The sequence below is a fragment of the Pangasianodon hypophthalmus genome, chromosome 27 (genome assembly GCF_027358585.1).
Source record: "Pangasianodon hypophthalmus isolate fPanHyp1 chromosome 27, fPanHyp1.pri, whole genome shotgun sequence".
Taxonomy (NCBI): Eukaryota; Metazoa; Chordata; class Actinopteri; order Siluriformes; family Pangasiidae; genus Pangasianodon; species Pangasianodon hypophthalmus.
In genome coordinates this window covers 12,378,629-12,400,303 of record NC_069736.1, presented here as the reverse complement: position 1 = coordinate 12,400,303, position 21,675 = coordinate 12,378,629, and the positions used below count along the sequence as shown (strand labels likewise).

The 21,675-nt window shown below is 38.5% G+C and overlaps 1 protein-coding gene across 3 annotated transcripts; it reads right to left on the bottom strand.

The window, feature by feature from the left end:
* Positions 1-5,168: 5,168 nt before the first annotated feature.
* On the bottom strand, positions 5,169-15,381 carry LOC113531115 (choline transporter-like protein 4). 3 transcript variants are annotated; one of them, XM_026921621.3, is made up of 24 exons: positions 15,241-15,381; positions 14,450-14,530; positions 14,275-14,321; positions 14,047-14,095; positions 13,773-13,846; positions 13,564-13,642; positions 11,248-11,347; positions 9,316-9,447; positions 9,126-9,186; positions 8,900-9,011; positions 8,720-8,803; positions 8,525-8,637; positions 8,273-8,395; positions 8,033-8,135; positions 7,793-7,885; positions 7,521-7,623; positions 7,006-7,265; positions 6,758-6,852; positions 6,529-6,638; positions 6,223-6,296; positions 6,005-6,075; positions 5,806-5,900; positions 5,522-5,606; positions 5,169-5,339 (listed from the first exon to the last, which is right to left on the bottom strand). In XM_026921621.3, exons 3-24 carry the CDS (start codon positions 14,309-14,311, stop codon positions 5,218-5,220), a joined length of 2,175 nt encoding a protein of 724 aa, XP_026777422.3. In that variant the 5' UTR covers positions 14,312-14,321; positions 14,450-14,530; positions 15,241-15,381; the 3' UTR covers positions 5,169-5,217. The 3 variants fall into 3 exon arrangements, with proteins under 3 accessions (XP_026777422.3, XP_026777420.3, XP_026777419.3); XM_026921619.3 differs by lacking the exon at positions 15,241-15,381 and adding an exon at positions 15,117-15,240; XM_026921618.3 differs by lacking the exon at positions 15,241-15,381 and adding an exon at positions 14,684-14,935.
* Between the last annotated feature and the right edge of the window lie 6,294 nt (positions 15,382-21,675).

The following is a 21,675-nucleotide window of genomic DNA, read 5'->3' as shown; positions in this document are numbered from 1 at the left end:
TGACGTTTGTATAGCAGACTGTTGGGTACCGCCCCCAAACAGCTCAGCCAATCAGAATACTCGGTAGCACAAAGACAAAAGGTGTATGACTACAGGGACAACCGTCAACCGCGCCGCCATCTTAGAGAGGTCAAGTTGAGCTTAGTGACTTAAAAGGGCAATTTAAAAAAAATATATATTTTTTTTATTTCTTACTGGTAGAAATAACCTGAAAAATATGTAGAACATGATAAACAATACTGGTTTAAGCAATGACCTTAGCATAAATGTATTGAGTGGCTGAGAATACCCGTTTAGAAAACTGACTTCCTCAATTACGCATGCGCACACATTTAACTATGCTTTACGACGTTAACAAATCTGTACGGCGCATGTGTGCAATTTTACGACATTAGTGTACATTTCAGGCTTGATTAGTAACAGGCTTGATTAATTAATTACTTTCCATTACGCTTCTAAAATATTATCATGGTGCACTTAAGAACATTATCGTATTGTGTTGTGAAATTCTTGCAAATTTCATATTCATTAGAATCATGTTCTTTAGCCATGTAAGTACCCAACGTCTGAGGCAAATTTGTCCTTCTCTCTCTGTCTGTCTGCAGTTTGTTTTCTTGCAAATCACTGCACTGAAGAACAGATGTCTTGCCAATGAAGAATCATAACCTGTGGCTGGTAGCAGTGCCAGTGTAATTTACAAAGCAGACAGGTAGACTTGCTTGATTAAGAATAGGATTCTCATTGACCTTTAACTTTCTAGCAAGTAGCATGATATGAATGTCCAGCACAGAAGATTATATACACATTGGATCTCTACAAAACAATGCAGTTGTTTGATTACAAGCATTTAAAAGCAATGCGGTATTCATTAACGTGAAGCAATATATCACATAAAGAAACTTGTTTTCTTTCGTTCAAGAGAAAACAAATTGGACAAACCATGTATTTGATATTCAGTGCTCAAATGGACTTTTGTTTTGAAGATGTACATTTTTGTATTGTAATAAAATAAATAGGTTGATGATGAAAAAATCATTTCTTACACCTTTGTCAAAATTATTTAATTGAAATAAAACATCTAAAAGACAATAAAGATATTATTTGAGAAAACAGTCAAGAAATTATGTAGCAGAAAGGAGAGGTAGAAGCACACAGGCCTTCCACGATAACAATGTATGCACTGCCAAAACAGATGGGATTTTCTAATCTTCCACACAAAGATAAAAAGAGCAAACAGTATCTATATTAGAATTCCTCTTCTTTAGATGCAACTTGACTGAGCAAAACTGATGAGTTAACATACAGAATATGTCTTTAACCTTGTTTCTTATAAGATATTTATATAGTAGAGCACAAGGCATGTTGTAGAAACCACCTCCAATAAGACATTAATATATTAATATACTAATCTTCATCTATTTCTAACACAGGGTTTGGATGAGAAACAAATTCACCTAACCACTATTTTTATGGATGTGCAACAGCAAGGACAGAAACTGTGACCACAGGAAATTATATTTTAGTAACAGGAATATTTATTGATTAAACAATCTGAATGAAAATAAAACATTTCTTTATGGAAATTGGATAGCTTAATTTTTATATGCCATAATTAAATAAGAAAAAGACTGGAGACCACCCACTCTGAAGGTCCTTAACATGAAGTTTTTGCAAATGTGAGGCAGATTGACTTCACATTAGAGCCTTCAAGGAAAATCCACCCTGAACAACTTGCATATTAACCTTTATAATTGACAAGTGAGCTTTACATTACCGACAATACCCAGAGAATACCCAAGAATACCCAAAATGCCGATAGTGCTGCCAGTGTGATTTAGTCTTTGCTTCATTTCTAAAGAGTGACGCAGCAAAGCTTTAGCCCTTTAGTTTCTCCATCTCAGCATGTTTTGCGAGGTGGGAGAAAAACCACACAGACACAGGGCAAACATTCAAAATGCTTCACACCGGAACACAGAAAATGAGCTTTGGTAATTAGCTTGCATGAGAAGCAGGTACACACAATTACTGGAAATAACCAACAAAGATGAGTCTCAAGTTTCAGGGGAGGTTGCCCTCTGGTGGTGTGGTGGTGAATTGTCTGCAGTCAATGTAACTCAAATTCAGGTTGAGGTTCTGCTGACTCTGAATTCACCCCACAGATTTCACCACACTGGGCACAAAAAAAGTGGCTTTATTAAGTGATGTGCACTTAAACTAATTAACTAACATTGTGCATATATATATATATATATATATATATATATATATATATATATATATATATATATATATATATATACACACACTACACACACACACAAACACACACACACCGATCAGCCATAACATTACAACCATCTGCCTAATATTGTGTAGGTCCGATTGTGCTGCCAAAACAGCTCTGACCCATCAAAGCATGGACTTCACGAGACCTCTGAAGGTGTTCTGTGGAATCTGGCAACAAGACGTTAGCAGCAGATCCTTTAAGTCCCATAAGTTGTCACGTTGGGCCTCAATGGATCGGACTTGTTTATCCAGCATATTCCGCAGATGCTCGATCAGATTGAGATCTGGGGAATTCAGAGGCCAATCAACACCTTGAACTATTTGTCATGTTCCTCAAACCATTCCTGAACAATTTTTTTTGCAGTGTGGCAGGGTACATTATCCTGCTGAAAGAGGCCACTGCCATTAGGGAATACTGTTGCCGTGAAGGTGTGTACTTGGTCTGCAACAATGTTTAGGTAGGTGGTACGTGTCAAATTAATATCCACATGAATGCCAGCACCCAAGGGTTCCCAGCAGAACTGACCAGAGCATCACACTGCCTCCGCTGGTTTGCCTTCTTCCCATAGTGCAGGATGGTGCAGGATATATCAGGATGTTGTCCATGTATGCTTTGACAAACTTTCCCAACATATCCTATAAGATGCCATTTTTTAGGCACTGAAAGACTGCTGCCACTGAAGAGAGCCTATATGGCATGACACAGTACTCGAAGTGGCCAGAGGTGGTGCTGAAGGCCATTTTCCACTCGTCTCCTTCATGGATATGCACCAGGTTGTAGGCACTTTATAGGTTGAGTTCAGTAAAGATTTTGGCCTCCCATAGTTGTTCAAGAGATGCAGGAACCATTCTTTCGCAGATAAGGGGTAAATGCGGTTGTGAGGGTGGCGCTAGTAATTTGATGGCACAGTTGCAGGTGTGGTGAGGCGGGAGCCCATTGGCCTAGGTTTTGTTGGATACATCAGGACCTCTTGGTACTCAGGGTAATTTCCACGTGGACTTGGGTGTCTAGGCTCTCTATAGTCATCGACACCACATTGACGGAGGGGACATGGAGATGGCAGTGGCAGTGCTTTGACTAGTGTGTGATGCAGTCATGAGACTGCATCCACGGGAAGCCCAGCACCACTGGGAACTTTGTAGTGACAGTGATGAGGAGTAAAATTTGCTCTTGGTGCATGGCCCTGAGTTGGAAGGTGATGGAACCTTGCAGTGGGTGACTGACCCCCCATTCCCCCACCCCGGTCCACTGTCCAGGGCTTCAACTTTCAAGGGATGCTGCAGTGGCTATAAGGGCAACTGGAGCTTCTCGGCGAGAGTGCTGTCTATGAAGTTCCCAGCCTCACCAGAGTCGATCAGCGCTGTAACAGAAGACACATTCCCTGGGTGCATTCCACATCATTCAGCTTAATCTGGCCAAGTTGCATGGGTTCAGTGGCCTGGATTTCTGGGACTGGAGTCACGGTTGCCTTTGCAGCTCCTCTGTTCTTGAGCAGGGCATCAAGGTCAACATGTCGATAAGGGAGTCGAGAGTTGTCTGGTCATCGCGGCATGCACCTCGGTGAGTAACTCTGCGTTGAGCCCCTAACAATATATGGCCTTGAGTGCCGGTTCGTTCCAGCCTCTACATGCTGCTAACGTGCGAAAGGTGAGTGCAAATTCAGCAGCGCTTTGGGTCTCTTGCTTCAGGGTGAGAGGTCGGTCCCCAGTCTCCTTGCCCTCAGGGGAATGGGCAAACACTCCTTGGAATAGCTGTTGGAAGAGCTATAGGAACACTCTTTGGAAGAGCTGTAGGAAGTGTTCATGGGAGATGGTGTGCTCTCTTCCTTGGGACCAAACTGAGCAGATTGATGAACTGAGCGATTTTAGTACGCTCGACACTCCTTCTTGACCAGCGAAATGGATTGAACATTGGAGCATGAAACTTTTGCAACCAGACGGATCGCCTAGCATACTTTTCTACGGGCGACGAGTGAAGAGGCAGATAGTCAGATTGCTGGAGTAGCTGGAGCTGTGGCTCAGAGCTGTGCTAGTTGCACGTTGAGCATGGCTATCTGCTGCTGCTGCTCTCCAACAAGGCGGCCCTGCACCGCCATTCAAATTTACCTGCTGCATCCATGGGATAGCGAAATATTCTGTCAAGCGGCAGATAACGGACGCAGGAGTAGGTACAATGGAGCTTTACTGATTGCAAACAAATCCAATACGCAATCAAAAAGCAATTTCAAAATCCAGGCAAGGGTCAGGTGATGTACAAACAGCATAATCTGGAGCAAACAAGAGCAAGGTGAGAAAACCAGAAACAAAATCAGAACCAGAGAGACAATCAATAATCGAAAAGGCTTGGTATAGACTGCTATAGGAACACACTGTATATTTCACAAAGTGAGTGTGGTGTGAAAGTCCTTATAATACTGTGAGTGAATGTGACTGTGATTAGAACCAGGTGTGCATGATCAGTAATCTGGTGAATGTGAACATGAGAGTCTGTGATGGCTGTGTGTTGTAGTTCTTGGCGGCCGTGTTTGTAGGATGCGTTGTGTTCTGGGAACTGTAGTCTCACACCAATTCTGGCGTTGACATGACACTAACCTGTAAAGCTGGCCTACTACAACACTAATAATAGAGTGAGAAACAATTACAACAACCTTTTAAGTATTTCTCAAGTAATATATTATTTCTTACCTATGCCGCAGCCACTCCACACTGACTTGAATAGCCTATAGGTCGGTTTAATCTTTATCAAATATGTACTCACCCTTTAAAGTGGACTTTGGTAACAAGGATGGTTTAAGTAAGTGATCACATCCTGGCTATCAAACATCCTGCTTTAAAACAACACTAGGACCAAATCAGAATCAAACAAAATATACGCATTCACCTACATGCTCAGTGGACTTTAATTGTCAAAGTAATGATTAAATGATTAATTTAAGAACTGGATGACTGTGATTGATGATGTACAGAGTTGTTCTGCTTTTGTAGGATCTGCATCATGCTCCTAGACATATAGGGTCTCTGCAGTGTCCCATCATTGCGTTCCAAATCATCCACTAAAGAGAGAACAAAACGTGAGAGACCATTCAAGTGAAGTGAATTATACACTTTTTTTAGATAAATGTAAACGGGATCTTTTAGTCTTTTTGCATTAGACTGCATCGAACACAATAACAAACAAATATGTGTGTGTTCAGTGCTCAGATGAAGAATGTGTCTGCGTGTACAGTCCACTTACTGACACAGAGGGTGAATGTGTCCACACCCATGCTGTACACACTGAAGCAGCCCTGAGCAATGAAGTACGCTCCCACCATCACCATCTGTAACACATAGTGTACGTTTATACCACGTTAATATGTTAATATGTTCATAAAAAACTAAACTATCTTTGTGTCTTAAAGATCATTAGAACTGTTCAAAAGATTTTCATGAAACTTTTCATTAAATGTGCTGATTTTACAGTGTGCGTATGTGTAAATAAACATTTAAACATTGCTTGGCTGTTGTGGTAGGACGTACAACAGTAGGCAGCCAGCGATAGTTCAGAAACTCGGCCTGGAAAATGTCAGCTGACACTTTAATGTTTCCAGAGAAGAAGCAGAAGGCCAGGACACCTTAAAGGACATAGGAACAAACTCTCACTGTTGATCATCTCCAGCACAGGTTTGTATTGTGCTCTAAATGTGATTTTGTTGTAATGTGATGATGTGTTTCTCACCTACTGCTCCAACCACCAGCAGTTTCCCAAAAAACAACAGCAAGTCCGTAACCCGGTCCACCACCACCACCCTGTGAATCACAACGTGTTACTTGCTATGAGAACAAACCAAACAAGTCATTTGTCAAAAAAGAATTCAAGCTCTGATTTGGCACACAAATACACTCACACACGGTGAAACAAATGAAACGTGTGAGGGATTCTTTGTGACAGCTTACCGGTCTTTGTTTCTCCCCCAGAGTGTGTAAGCGTTCTTAGCCGACACGATGTAATTGTCTCCATATATCGCGATCTGTACAATAACCACAGGCACGTGTAAACACACATAATTATACAAATTGTACAATCTTCAGTTTCTAACCCATAATAAATATTACTAATGTAGCATACAGGTATATAAGACACACTCACACACACTTTTCATCATTTAGATTTCATAGAATATTTTAATTTTCTGAATTAAACATTACATTTGATAAGTTAAAATAAACACTAAACTACATTTTTGGGAATTAATTACTGACCAATATGTACGTGTTTCTGTTGAAGTATTTGAAGACTTTATCTAAGGCGCAAAAGCAGCATTTTAACAGCATCCTCAGAGGGTAGCAAATGCACCAACATCTCCGTCCGCCTGGGAGAACAGCCGAGTATTCATGATTAGTGTCTTAAAAAGCAGCATGAATTACACTTACACAAAGAATAAAGTGGGATAAAGGAGCAGTGAGAAGAAGACTGTAAATATATTGTTACCTTTGGTCGAATCTTCGAGATATTCCAGAACAATCCGGACGCCCTGGAACATGGTTACGAAGACGGCGCCAAATGCCATGGAGCCAGTATGATACCTTCAGAAAGCAAAGTTACAAGCTAGCTGGAGTTAGACACAGTGAACATCAGAGAATATGCTTTTGGATTTGTGTGATGAGAACACTGGAAGACAGGTGATGTTTAAAAGCAGGATGTGAGCAAAGTAAAAATGAGAACAGAGAGGAATGTACCGTAAAGTCTGGAAGAACGCTTTGGATAGAGTAGATCGGCCAATATTCACCGGTTTACTCAAGGACCAGTAGTAGGAGCCGAAGGTCCTCGCCAGTGTGCACTGGCCCAGTGTGAGGATGAAATGAAGACACCAGAAACACGCCAGCAGGTTATAAATCTGCAGGTATTGTGCATATCTCTGCAAAAACCCTTCTTCATCATCATATTTAACAAAAGTACAGCGCACAGGGCACGTGGGGTAGTCTGATGCCTTGAAAGTCTTGAATAGAAAAAGAGAACGAGAGGAGCACAAACAGGAAGAGAGAACAGGGTGCACAGTGTGAGAGAAAAATCCAAAATGAATCACTAGTACAAATTAGCACCTTTAACTGTAATGTGAGTCTCATTCTGTTAAAAAAAAAAAAAAAGAAGAAGCTCAAAATTGCCTTTTATCTTTTCTGTGTATGAAGCTACTTATAGCACTATGTGAATCACATATCATTTTCATAGGTTTGTGTGTGTGTGTGTCACTGACCTCTGGTACGCATTTTTCTTTGCCTGTGATGGCACTACAGTCAGGATTTAATGAGTTCAGAGCAACTATGTAGTATACTGGCAATCCAGAAGTAGCCAGATTTCTAAGGCAATAGTTAAGGTCACAGCTGACATACACTAGTGATACACACACATTTTTATATATTTAACACACAGAGTTTTAACTATATTACTTATTCACTGTTCAGTACCGAACCACAGAAGCTACAGGAAGGATAAGTGAGGGCGGGAAATGCAGGACAGAAAGGATACATGCTAGTCACTGTGCAGAAGGTCACACAGAGTGTGATCAGCAGAAATGTAAGCAATGGGTATGCCATTGTAGACAATATTACACCCATCGCCCTGCACACAGCACAGAGCACAAAAGTCAACAGCGACCAAAAAGCATAATTAAAACACACACAAAAAAAAACACTTCTTGATTGGTTAGTTAAATATCAATAACAGAAACAGAGGTTTGTGTTATCTTCTGTGCTAAAGAATACTTACTTGCTACACTCCCCCATCATTGCCAAAGCCGCAGAGAGTCCTTTTCTTAAACACGATACAAACAGCGTCAAGAGGAGAAACTCCAGCATGGACAGAGTCACCACTGTAACGCACACATCAGATCAAACAATATTTTCTGCTCTAGAAAATGCAATAGAGGTGGAATTCATTTTTATACACATCATCTGTTTGACTCCATGTCTCTTTACAGTCTGGGATTAAGAAGCAGGAAGCACTCACAGCAAGTAAGCCAGATCTCCTTCACCTGAAGGTAGTCTGACAACTTGGATTGAAGACTGAGGTCCCCAAATGTGCGCCGTGAGCTCATGTTTTTCTGGTACTCCTGGTAGCACTGGTAAATACCTGAGACAGAGAGAGCAGACACTTTATTCACTCAGTTACTGATTCTCTCACCTGCAACACTCGCAAGCACTGAGTGAGTCAGCATCAGCAGTATGCCAGAATCGGTGCTGAGGTAAATCAGAAACCTACCGTATGCTCCCACTGACAGAACACCAGTGACGATAAGCACGACCACCACAGACACACAGCATCGCATCAGCAGGAGAAACACCATACTGACCGCCAGCGCAATCACCAGACCTCTGAGAGAGAAAGAGAAATTTCTGAATGCGTATGCATTTCATAATGTGTGAGATCATTGCCTTTGATTTGAAATTTACTTACATTATCACCCAATGCCATGAAAGGGCGAGGTCCTCAATGACTCTGACTTTCACGGATTTAGCATTAAATCCTGAACCGAGAGAGCTGCAAACACAACAAATTTGTGTCAATCAACACAAGACATTTAAACAAAAATAGCACCAAACAGTGTGTGTGTATGTGTGTGTGTAGTGAAGTTACCTTGTAGTGTCCATTATGTTCTTTACTGCTTCTTGGACCGAAGCTGATCCAGGGACAGTGAAGTCTGGTGGAACAGCATTTGGATCAAATCTGGGCAGACATTTTCCCAGAACTAGAGAGAGAGAGAGAGAGAGAGAGAGAGAGATAGAGAGAGAGAATCATTAAAGAACAAAGCACACAAACAGGAGAGTGGTCGTCATCTGTTCGGCATGTACATGGTCCATACCCGGTTTGCTTGGCGTATGATAAGCTGGACACAGGTCTTTATCCACGATCTCTTGCACCGTCTGTGATAGAAATTACAGTAAAAATATGTAGCAGCACATTTCCATGCAGAATATTACCAAGGCATCTATATGGAGGAATTTATAAACAGCTAACAGTCCAGCTCACAAATCAATCCTAATATTATTAACCAATGTGGTCTGGGCGAGGTCCAAACTGGGGTCACAGTACTTCTGCTGGAAGAAGTCACTTGGTTTTGCCTCTGCAGTGAACGCCTCAGGGGGCAAAAACCAAAATGTTGAGGGGCACTGTTTAACGCACACCTGCACTCACACACGCATAAACACACACACACAAAACCAAAGAAATAATTAGAGGTCCTTTTGAGGAATAATTTCAGTGGTTATGTTTGCGATACATCTGCAATAGCTCATCACAAAATGTACAATGGATATAAAAAGTCTACACACGCCAGTTAAAATGACAAGTTTTCGTGATGTAAAAAAAATGAAACCAAGATAAATCATGTCAGGACCTTTTCTACCTTTATTGTAAAATTGCAACCTATAAAGTGCAAAACAATACGAATCAAAAATGAAAAATAAAAAATGCATAAGTGTGCACACCCCTAAACTAATATTTTGTTGAATCACCTTTAAATTTTATCACAGCATCCAACCTTTTTGGGTAAGAGTCAATCAGTTTGGCACATATTGACTCGGCAAAATTTTCTAACGCTTTCTTGCAAAAACATTCTAGATGCGTCAGATTGTGAAGGCATCTCCTGTGCACAGCCTGCTTTACGTCACTCCACAGATCTTCAGTTGGAATCCGGTCTGGGCTCTGGCTAGGTCATTCAGAAACCTTGCTCTTGCTTTGGTTAAGCCATCCCTTTGTTGATTTGGTTCACTGTCATGCTGAAAGGTGAAATTCCTTTTCATCTTCAGCGTACTAGCAGATGCCTGAAAGTTTTGTACTAAAATCAACTGGTATTTGTAGCTATTCATGATTCCCTCCACCTTTATTAAAAACCCTAGAATGAATGAATGAAGAAAAGCAGCCCTAAAGCATGATGCTGCCACCACCATGCTTCACCATGGGTAAGGTGTTCTTTTGGTGATGTGCATTTTTTGCACCCAATGTACATTTTTGAGTTATGGAATTATTATACCTTTTGGAATTGGTTTCATCAGACCATAACACATTTTGCCACATGGTTTGGGGTGATTTAGTTGAGCTTGTATGTTTTATGTGAGAAAGGGCTTCTGTATAGCCACCCTACCCCATAGCCCAGACATGTGAAGAACATGAGAGATTGTTGACACATGCAGAGAGTAATCAGTACTTGTCAGATATTCCTGTAGCTCCTTTAATGTTGCTGTAGCTCTCTTGGCAGCCTCCCTGGTAAGTTTTTGTATTGTCTTTGTGTAAATTTTGGAGGGATGTCCTGTTCTTGCTAATGTCACTGTGGTGACCCGTTTTCTCCACTTGTTGATGATGGCCTTCATGGTGTTCCATGGTATATCTGATGTTCTGGAAATCCTTTATACCTTTCTCCTGATAGAAAGTGAGATACCATGCATGCTTTGTAATCTCTTTGTGGACCACGGCTTCAGCAGTCAGATGAAACCAAAAAGATTTGAAGAATATCCTAGAGAAATTGCTGATCTTTATTTGGGGTTAATCAGAACAATTTCATTCATGACAGCTGTATGATAATTACTTTTGGACATGAGATTGCATGTGATTGTTTTATTCTGAACACAGTCACATCCCCAATTATAAAACAGTGTGCACACTTATGTAATCAAGTTATTGTAACTTTGTTTATATTCCCTATTTTCCCTAAAATGTTTCTCACTTAATGTTTATACGTTGTAATTTCTCATTGAGGGTGGGAAAAAGTTCTGAGATGATTTATCATTTTTTTAATATATATGCAACCTACAACCTGCTAATTTAACAGAGGAGTGTACACTTTTTATAGCCATCATAAGAAAGACATCAATCTGCACAACCTTGTGATAAACGAGTTTGATGGGCAGAGCTGCATGTCTAATACATACAGCCTATTAACATTTGTCTTTATCTAAGTAAAAATATGTGAAATTGTGGAAACTTACTTGAGAGATCGGACACTGAAGGCCTTTGAATGTTGCAGATGTTACACTAACTGCTGAGGCACACTTAAGTATGTCGAAATAAATCAACCTGGGTTTGTCACTGAGAAGGAACAAATACAGAAATACAAATGAGGCTTTGCACCCGCACGTAAACCTGATTAACATCTGTTTTATTGTTTTAAATGTTTTGTTTTTCTTACATAATAGGAAATACACTCATTGTCCACTTTATTAGGAACACCTACACATTCATGAAGTTATCTAATCAGCCAATCTGGCAGCAGTGCAATGCAAAAAGTCATGCAGGTACAGGTAAAGCGCTTCAGTTAATGGTCACATCAAACATCAGAATGAAGAAAAAAATGTCATCTCTGTGACTTGTTTGTGGCATGCATGTTGGTACCAGATGGGCTGGTTTGAGTATTTCAGATACTGCTTATTTCCTGGGATTATCACACACAACAGTCTCTAGAGTTTATACAGAATGGTGCAAAAAACAAAAAACATTGAATGAGGGACAGTTCTGTGGGTGGAAACACCTTGTTGATAAGAGAGGTTGGAGGAAAATGGCCAGATTGTTTCAAAGCTGCCGGTAAGCATATAATAACTCATATAATCACTCTTTACAACCGTGGTGAGCAGAAAAGCATTGAATTTGAGGTGTATGGACTACAATAGCAGAAGACCACACTGAGTGTAGAAAAAAAAAATCATCTGGTCTTTTTCCAGTCTTCAACTATCCAGTTTCGGTATGTCTGTGCTCATGATAGCCTCAGATTCTTGTTCTTGGTTGACAGTAGCGGAACCTGATGTGGTCTTCTGCTGCTGTAGCCCATCCACCTCAAGGTTTGATGTGTTGTGCATTCTGAGATGCTTTTCTGCTCACCACGGTTGTACAGAGTGCTTAGTTGAGTTACTATAGACTTCCTGTCAGCTCAAACCAGTCTGTTCATTCTCTTATCAACAAGGTGTTTCAGCCTGCAGACCCTCCGCTCCCAGAATGTTTTTTGTTTTTTTGCACCATTCTGAGCAGTGCGTGTGCGCAGAGCGCTGATAATTCCACCGGAGTGGAGAGTGCCTTTCTTAAGATCCGCTCGCTCAGACTGCTCGGCGCCGCTCACACAACCCAGAATGCACTTTGTGATTTGCTGGATTGAGAAACTGAGAAATAAGCAATAAGCCTAAGGTTATGGAGTTCAAACAATGTTTTAATGAAGTTGCAAACCTTATACATAAATGCACAGTAAAAATCAAACTTAAGAACAAGAAGGAGAAGAAATTGAAAGGGAGTGTGGAGAGATTTTGAGATTTAGCAAAGATTCCTTTTGGAATCCGAAGCAGCACATAGCCAGAAAGCATGAGGATGTGATACGCACATATAGTAGTGCAGCAAAAGGTGAGCTAGTACATACCATTCGATAATAAATGAATAGATAAAGAGATAGTAAGGTATCATGTTGTTATACAATCATGTCAGTGCTGCTAGCAGTACGCAATAGCTAACACAGAACTGTAATATTAATAGGTAGCCTGCTGAAACGGTAGCTTATGTAGGCAATGTTAAAGTTACACAGAGGTTATGCACGCTACATCACTTGCCATTGGTCTGTTGCTCAACCAGTTGTTGACAGAAATAAAATAATGAATATCAAATATTCTTTTATTTTTCAGCTAGACATCTGTCAAATTAGTCAGTTTAATTTAATAAATCTAAATAAATTAATAAAATTTATAAAAAAAAAAGGCACAACCTGTAACAGAATGTCACTCACAAATATAATAATTATTATCTCTACTACTGTAATTGAGGCATTTATCCAAGCAATGTATTACAAACAGAAAGAAGTATACTACAGAGAAATTTCATGTCCGAGTGGGATTTCAGTGAACTTTGTTTTACTGGTGAGCGTGAGCAGTACATGAGTGGAGCGTTCACTTGGGCCCTGAGCAATTGAGCGAAGCACGCACGCTCAGAGTGGAATATTGAGTGGCGTGTCACACCACTCCACTTCGCTCACATGCTCTGATCTTGATTAACTCTAGACAGTGTTGTGTGTGAAATTCCCGTCTGGCACCAACAACCAGATCACGGTTAAAGTCACAGAGATCACATTTTTTCCCCATTCTGAGGTTTGATATGAACACGTACTGAAGCGATTGACCTGTATCTGCATGATTTTATGCACTGCGCTGCTGCCACATGATTGAATGAATAGATGCATGAATGTGCAGGTGTATAGGTGCTCCTAAGAAAGTGGATGGTTGAGTGTATAACGGTAAATATCTATATGCCACTCCTGCATCTGAGAGACTTACAGATTAGGTCCAAGTCCACAGAACGCTCCATCGGAGTTTTGCTGGTAGACGATGTATTGGGGGTTTCCATAAAGCCAAGCTGTAGCACAAAATCAGTCAGAATAACATATTACAAATCATGGAAATTTTTAACACACATAAAATCTTTGCACCTTAGTTCTGTTCAGGATGTTGTTAGAAAACAACAGCAAGTTATTATTTTATCTTACCTGCGCCAGCAAGGATTACATAGGTGACCATAGCAGCGATGAAAATAACGCAGCAAAAGACATCAGTAAATGCCCTAAAGGAAGAACAAAAAATAAAATTATAAGCATTAGTGCTCACACCTCTGAGACAGAATTATAGCTATAGATGATTCCAATGATTTCTATTGCCTTAATTTACAGGTCCTGTGTCTGACTCCAAAGAAAAGCATGATGTGGATTGATGAATTTAGTTTTCTAAAGTAAAACTGGTGTGCAAGATGATTCCAGGCCTTACCTTTTACAAACCGGGCCACTGAAAGTCGGGTCATATGGGGTAGGTTTCCCTGAAAGAGAGAAATTCAGTACAATTACTGATTTTTTTTTTTTTTTTTCAACATTTTTTAAATCCACAAACTATAACCAAGAACTGTGATTTTTTTTTTAAAAAAAAGCCAAAGGTGAGTACAATTTTTCACATTATGAAGCAGTTAGACTCAAAAATCTGGTCTATTTCAAACCTTACCAAAATTTTTGTTCTTGTTTTTCTTCTTTGTCTTCATTGTAAATGCACTATGGAATAGGAATAAAATGTGTCTGTAAGAGTTTTTGTTATAAACTGCATCAAATGTTTTCAACACCCAATGATAATAATAATAATAATAATAATAATAATAATAATAATAATAGTCCTAACCTACCAGAGACCTGTGCTACATAAGACTGCAGATCACTTCAGTAAATCGGGGACTCGGTGAATGTAAATTTAAATGTTAACAGAGCTGCAGAAGACAGAAATATGGACGTTATTATTTCACCATGGCAACCAGCTCTATGTCTCTACACAAGCGAGGAAAAATATCTCCCCTGTTACAGTGTAACTCCATAAAAAATACTTCTAGCCATAAATACTTTGGAAAAAGTTTCCCACTCACAGTCTGGAATGATAACCTTTTACATTTACCGGCTATATCTTAAGTTACACATTTTGTTTGGTCATTACTTGTTTGGTTTTGAGGGGAATTTGCTAAGAAGCTAAAATGGCGGCTCAGAGATAAAGCAGTCTCGTGACGGCGTTTTGCATTTCAACGGTCCAGAACTTGCGGTTTTGATATTCTTCTGCTTTCCTTAAAAATAAAGTTGGCGATATAATATTCTTTAATATCCATAAATAATTAAACAAACTCATTCCAGTCGGTTAAAATGAAGTTAACAGACGCTCTTGTTCTTGTTTTTTTTTTTTTTTTTTTTTTAGCTTATTAACTCAATTACTGTTGCGCATGTCCACCGAAATAACCTACCAAATTATAATAAAAAATTAAAATGAGTGTGTTTTCGCGATTAACCGTCGGTTATTGAGTTTATTACCGTTTATGAGCTTGTTATCGCCGGTTAATCGCGATGTTATTCATGACAGTAATGCTAGTGATGCTAGTAATGCTAGGCTAGCTGCACTCTGTGGAGAGAAACAGCGCGTGCGGCTCATAGTTACATTTCTAGCTGGTGTGTAAACACACTGCTGTTCCATGCAGTCTCTCTGACTGAATCACTCACACTGCAGCATGCAAATAAATATTAATTACATGCAAACAAACTTTTAAAAGCCTATAATAAATAATATAATATAATAATAATAATAACAACAACACCAATACTACTACACAACAGTTGGGCCATTTTTAACCCAATAGGTGCTGTAACAACTTAGGTGGGGTAATAGTTGGGATGTGTTTAACCCAAACATTTATTTATTTATTTATTTATTTATTTATTTATTTATTTATTGTGTGCGCACTCCTGGGCAAAAAAAAAACAACAAAAACAAATAAACAATGAACCAAGCCTAAAATGCTAAAATATTAAGCTTTTAATGATCCTAATGACAAATCTTTGGTCAGGAAATTAGCAAGAATTAAACAAATACTGTAGATCTCTCCCTGCTCTGTTAATTCTGGTTCCATTTACAGATGAGGTAATAAGTTTACATATGCCTCGAGGAATCTGCAAAATGTTAATAATTAAAATAATAATAATAATAAGAGGGATCATAAACATTGCATTTTGTTTTTTATTTAGTACTGCCCTGAATAAGCTATTTCACAGATGTTTACATATAGTCCACAAGACACAATAATAACCGAATTTACACAAATGAACCAGTTCAAAAGTTCACGTACGCTTGATTCTTAATACTGTGTGTTGTTACCTGGATGATTGACGACTGTTTTTAGGTTTTTTGATAGTTGTTCATGAGTTCCTTGTTTGTCCTGAGCAGTTAAACTGCCCTCTGTTCTTCAGAAAAATCCTCCAGGTCCTGCACATTATTTGCTTTTCCAGCATCTTCTGCATATTTGACTCCTTTCCAACATCAGCTATATGATGTTGAGGTCCACCTTTTCACACTGAGGACAAGTGAGGGACTCGTACATAACTATCACAAAAGGTGCAAACATTCACTGATGCTCAAGAAGGCAACACGATACATTAAGTGCCAGGGGGGTGTAAACTTTTGAACAGGATGATTGGTGTAAATTATTATTTTGTTTAAATAATAAAGATGCAAATATTGGAAAATGCTTTACTAGACCACCACCAGCACAGGGCTGCAGAGGTCTGCAGTCAAGGTTAGAAAGTCAAGTCAAGCAGTTCTGCAATTGAAGTTATAATCAAACTGCAAGTGAAGTTATAATCAAACTGTACAAACTACAAAAAATTCCTGGTCTCTGGTTAGTTAGTTTCCTGTAATGGAAAGCAAAACCCCACCCTCTGTACTCTTATCATCCTGTGTGTAAATCCCAAAAGTGTGCATCACTCCTGAACTTTAGCTGTCATCTCTTTGGCCTCATTTGTATTAACATTCTTCCCAGATAATTGATCATACATGTTCAGTTTTCAGTGAAGGTGTGAACAGGATAATATGTGTATGTGATTTGTCTCAGTGCATCCCTGACAACCAACAGTGGGTAAAGGAATTTAAATCTATTTCTAGTATATTTATAAGAATAATCAGTCAAATAAAAATACACACAATCCAAATAACAGTTTGAGTAGGAATATAAAACTGTACGTATAAAAAATATGCATTAAAAATTACTTTTTACGTCTGGTGTACCCCAAACACTCGCCTGATTGGGGAAATAATGGCTATCTGTATAAGTCATTGGGAACTAGTAATCTGGCTCAGGGAAAGGTGGCTTGATTCATTATGAAGAAATGTATGACTTACACAAAGTAAATTTTGAGAAAATTTAGAGAAAATTTATTCCCTTCATTTGCTCTGAGCGGGATGACATCAGTTGTGACACGCTAATGACAGCTCACATGAAGCTCATTACTATGGCAACGCATTTAATGTCCAATTTTTCGAAAATAAATGTGCCCTGTTCAAGTCGATTGGCTAATACATGAGTTCCAATTTATTTAATTTAAGCACAAAACCTCCTAACTAAATAAATAATGATGATAATAACAACAACAACAACAACAACAACAATAATAATAATAATGAAATTTAAAGTAGCCAATTACTGTTTTCAGGTGACTAGACCATAGCTGGTGCTTTGCAAATTTTTTCACATAAGTCTTAAAAAAACAAAAGTATCATCACATCATTTCATCATCCCAATTTTATCTTAAAGAACTAAAATGTTTGGATTTTGACTTCTTGCCTTGGCTCAGTTTCAGTACTGCATTTTGTAGTAAACCTTTGTAGCAATCAAATAAATGATGATGATGATGATGATGGTGATGATGGGAAAATGTTCATTCAATCATAAGAGCTTAATTCAAACATTCAATCATAAGAGCTTAACATTGATACATAACAAATTCATTATTGGTCTCATTCTTTTATTTATTTTCTTTGAAATGGTTATTATGTCATTATTATTATGAAAGTATTATTAATAAATTATTTATTTGCCCAAGCACACAGTTTTGGGGCTTTGGGGGTTATGAGTTCATAATATTACCACATTAGATCTCTTCCTGCATGGTTCCATCATTAAATAATAGACAATATTCCACAGTGGAAAATAATCAACATGGGGTTGTAGTTGATTTTTTTCCTATCACAGCATGCCCTGTTGTGTTTTGTTCCTCATCAGTTAGATGTTTAATAGACAAATAATAGATGGCACTGTTCTGAAATCGAAGAGCACAAATAGTTAAACAACACCTCCTACTATAATCCACAAGAAATTTTCAACGCTCTGCCTGTTAAGCCAAACCAGTCTGGTGATTCGCTGGCTGAATGAAGCAGCAAAGTGGTTCAACTGACATGAGTCACATGATTATACCCAGCCCAAAGCTTCAAAGCCTTGCCTCAGTCTAGTGAGTTCAACACAAGCCTCGAGTTCGAAGCCTTGGCTCCAGGCGTAACTAATCTTAATATTCCAAATGAACACGTGATTCTGTCCTTTGGCTGAGACTCAGTGTTCCTGTAAATTGTCTGTGTCACTTAAACGAGAGAAGTCTACTGCACTCCAGTTGGTGTTGTGGCTGCAGCAGCTGATCACCCCTCCACTTGGGCTGAACACAGTGTGAGCGAGACAGAACGCTATGTAACAGCAAAAAGGTGGAGACGCTGCCTAGGTATGAAAAATGGATAGGTTGGTCAGACCCTATGATCTGATCTGTTCAGTACATGCTTTATGCACAGTGGACCTCATTGATCAAGCTGGATGCAATCCAGTTTACTCATAAATCATCCATAGTAGCATGCGTTCGTAAAAATACAGTTTGAAAAAATGTTCCTGTCCTATGTGAGCCCCTAACATGCGGAAAATTTATAAATAAGGAGACTCACTAATGGGAACTGTGCTTGATAGGCATCAAATCGTATAATTGCCACGTGTTACTGCAGTTTTATACATGGATTATTTTGTGATGATTAAACATCTTTCAGTTGCACAAACTGCCATAATCAGTCATTTCATAATAAAGAAAGCAATCCAAAACAAATTCATAAATGGAGACACATAAAAAACTAGTCGTTCAATTATTCAATTCAATTCAATTCAATTTTATTTGTATAGCACTTTTAACAATGGATATTGTCACAAAGCAGCTTTACAGAAATAAATGGCTTCAAAAAATATATTGTAAATATGTGAATTTATCCCTGTGAATTTATCCCTAATGAGCAAGCCAGAGGCGACGGTAGCAAGGAAAAACTCCCTGAGATGATATGAGGAAGAAACCTTGAGAGGAACCAGGCTCAAATGGGAACCCATCCTCATCTGGGTGCAACGGATAGTGCAATTATAAATAAATCCCTTCTGTTATTGTGTACTATATGGACAAATAGTGCAATTGTGCAACCAATAAATTCATCACAGTTTTTGCAAGAAGTCCGGTTGGTTAAAATCTATCCACTGTCCACTGATGGAGTCCTGAGTACGAAGGTGCTCGTGGCAACCGCAGCCCCAAAGCTTTCACCGTTTAGTTGTCATTTTATACTTTTCAGCTCTCTATGAGCTTTGCCTTTTATGGATTTTTCACTACATTACATTTTCACTAAATTTAAATCAGTTGTGCTGTGAACACACTTGGTAATTTATGGGTTATTTATCGACATATAGATTAGAAAGTATTTACAAAGTAAATAAGCGTTAATGAAACTTCAGTTTGCCCTATCAAAACTTAGTAGTAATTGCCTGGTTGCCACTAGATAAATAAAATAAAATTGAATATGAAAAGATATGCAAACCATGACAAATATACATACAAAAACAATAGAGCTACACACAAAGCCAAGTGTAATTGTACTTTTAGTGAGTCAGATTAGATAACGCCTTATATTCAGAAACAATTTTTCTTTCTTTTTTTTTTACACCTTATCCAGCAGAGGGCGCTGTTACACTTTAAATGAGATTCCAATCTGTATCAGCAGAGGGCCAATGTGTGGCTGCAGGTTTTCATTCCAGCTAAGCAGGAGTACACCTAATACTCCTAATACATCCTAGGTTGTATACCCCAGTTCTGAATGTTCCCATCTCTAACACTCTTTCAAGTCTAAAACATCTTTAATTCAACAACTGTTTATAAGGGGAAGGCATACAGCTGTCCAAGAGAGCATGTATTGGAGGTTTACAAAGAGGAACATCAGCAGAAATCAGTCCCAAGGCCTTATAAAAAAAAAACAGAAGCTAGATAAACCAAGCAGAATGCATACTAATCATTTAGTTCACACAGAGTACAAACTAGAGATTAGTTGTCCACTTATTGTGCTTTGGATATTATATATCTCATTAGTCCTCAGCTGATGGTCATAATTCATAACAACATAGATATGCAAAGTAAACACAGCTGAACTATACTAGACTTCATTTCTTTGAATTTGAATATGCATAGGTAATTAGTAAAATAATAGTAATTAATAAATGTAGGAACAACATACAATACAATAAAATGGATGCCTAATGCCTCTTCAGTTCAGGTGAACAGTAGTCTTCTGGGTCCATTTTGCAGTGAAATAAAAAAGCGAACAAATGCGTGTTACACAACGTGACTCAGAAACTGAGAGGAATTAGACATGGGTGACATTTCTGATTTTACTGACTAAAGATACTACTGACTAAATTGTATTATTACATAATACACATAAGAACGGTGTGGGGCAAACTATTATGCATACACACACACACACACACACACACACTAAAAGACAGATAGGCAGTTGTGTTTCTGCTTTTTCTGTATTCTATAAAGCCCTGATGGTCTCTTGTCATGTTTCCTCTGACTAGCCAGCATGCTAACAGACAAACAAACTTATAAAGGTGTCAATATAAAATGAAAAGAAATACAACCTCATTTCTTCTTGACCGAGAGAAATTGCTTAGACTCGCTAGCCAGTTTATACCAAGCAGCCTGGCTGGATACACCCATCCTTAATAGCAAACTTTAGATGAATACTTTAGAATTTATTTATTTTTTTTTCATTTTAAAGACTGTTTGAAAGTAGAACATCTGATTATACACACAGATTATACACACACTACAGTATGTAAAGAAAATGGTAATACAAACATTGCTGTAATTAAGATGTCCAGCAGGAGGCTGTGTATAAACTGATACAGATATGAAGATAAAATACAGTACATCTGAGATAATAGACAAGAAAAAGAAGCCTCTAGAGAAGACTACACAAACTTTGTCACATGCTTTAACACAATTTAAAACAAAAAAACAAACAAACAAACAACAACAACAACAACAACAAAACTGTTCATGCCAAAGGCTCACCCTTAAGTGGATAATCTCACCTGGATACTCTAGACTTATATCTAAGAACTGCTGCTGTAATCATAAAGACTCATGTGTACTCAATGTACTCATACTGAGCATCTTGTCAACATACTTTAGTGCTTGACTTCACAGTATACTGTTGTAGAAGTGACAGAGATTTATACCGTTGTAGAAGTGACCGAGATTTGTAATCGCACTAGATGTCGCCCAGAAGATGATGGGAGTATCAAGGTTTCTTCCTCATGACTTCTCAGGGAGTTTTCAGTTGCACTTGACTAACATTTCTGTAAAGCTGCTTTCTGGAAATGTCTGTTATCAATAGCGCTATACAATTTGAATTGAATTGAATTGAAGTTTGTTGTATTTGTGTATTTAGCTATTAAAATATAGAGTAACTCTTTGGATATGGATATGGATATGGATTCAGTTTGGATATACTTGTATTGAAATACTAAAAAAATGAAATTGTATTTAAAAAAAATCTAAAGTTAAAACATTTTAACACATAGTGGAGTGTTGTTACTGTTTTTGGATCTGAGATCAGTTACAGATCCTTGACTGTGAATTGAAGCAATGCTTATCTCTAAAGCCCCCAAACAGCATCCTGTGCTTTTTTTTTAACCACCAACCTATTGCATTTCACCTCGTTTTCTCTCTCTCTCTCTCTCTCTCTCTCTCT

Coding starts and splice junctions, on each gene's coding strand:
- LOC113531115 (XM_026921621.3), bottom strand. CDS start 14,311: ATGAAGACAAAGAAGAAAAACAAGAACAAAAATTTTG. Junction 11,348..13,563: donor TGTGGACTTGGACCTAATCT/GTAAGTCTCTCA, acceptor GTTCCTTCTCAG/TGACAAACCCAGGTTGATTT. Junction 8,638..8,719: donor TCATGGCATTGGGTGATAAT/GTAAGTAAATTT, acceptor TTTCTCTCTCAG/AGGTCTGGTGATTGCGCTGG.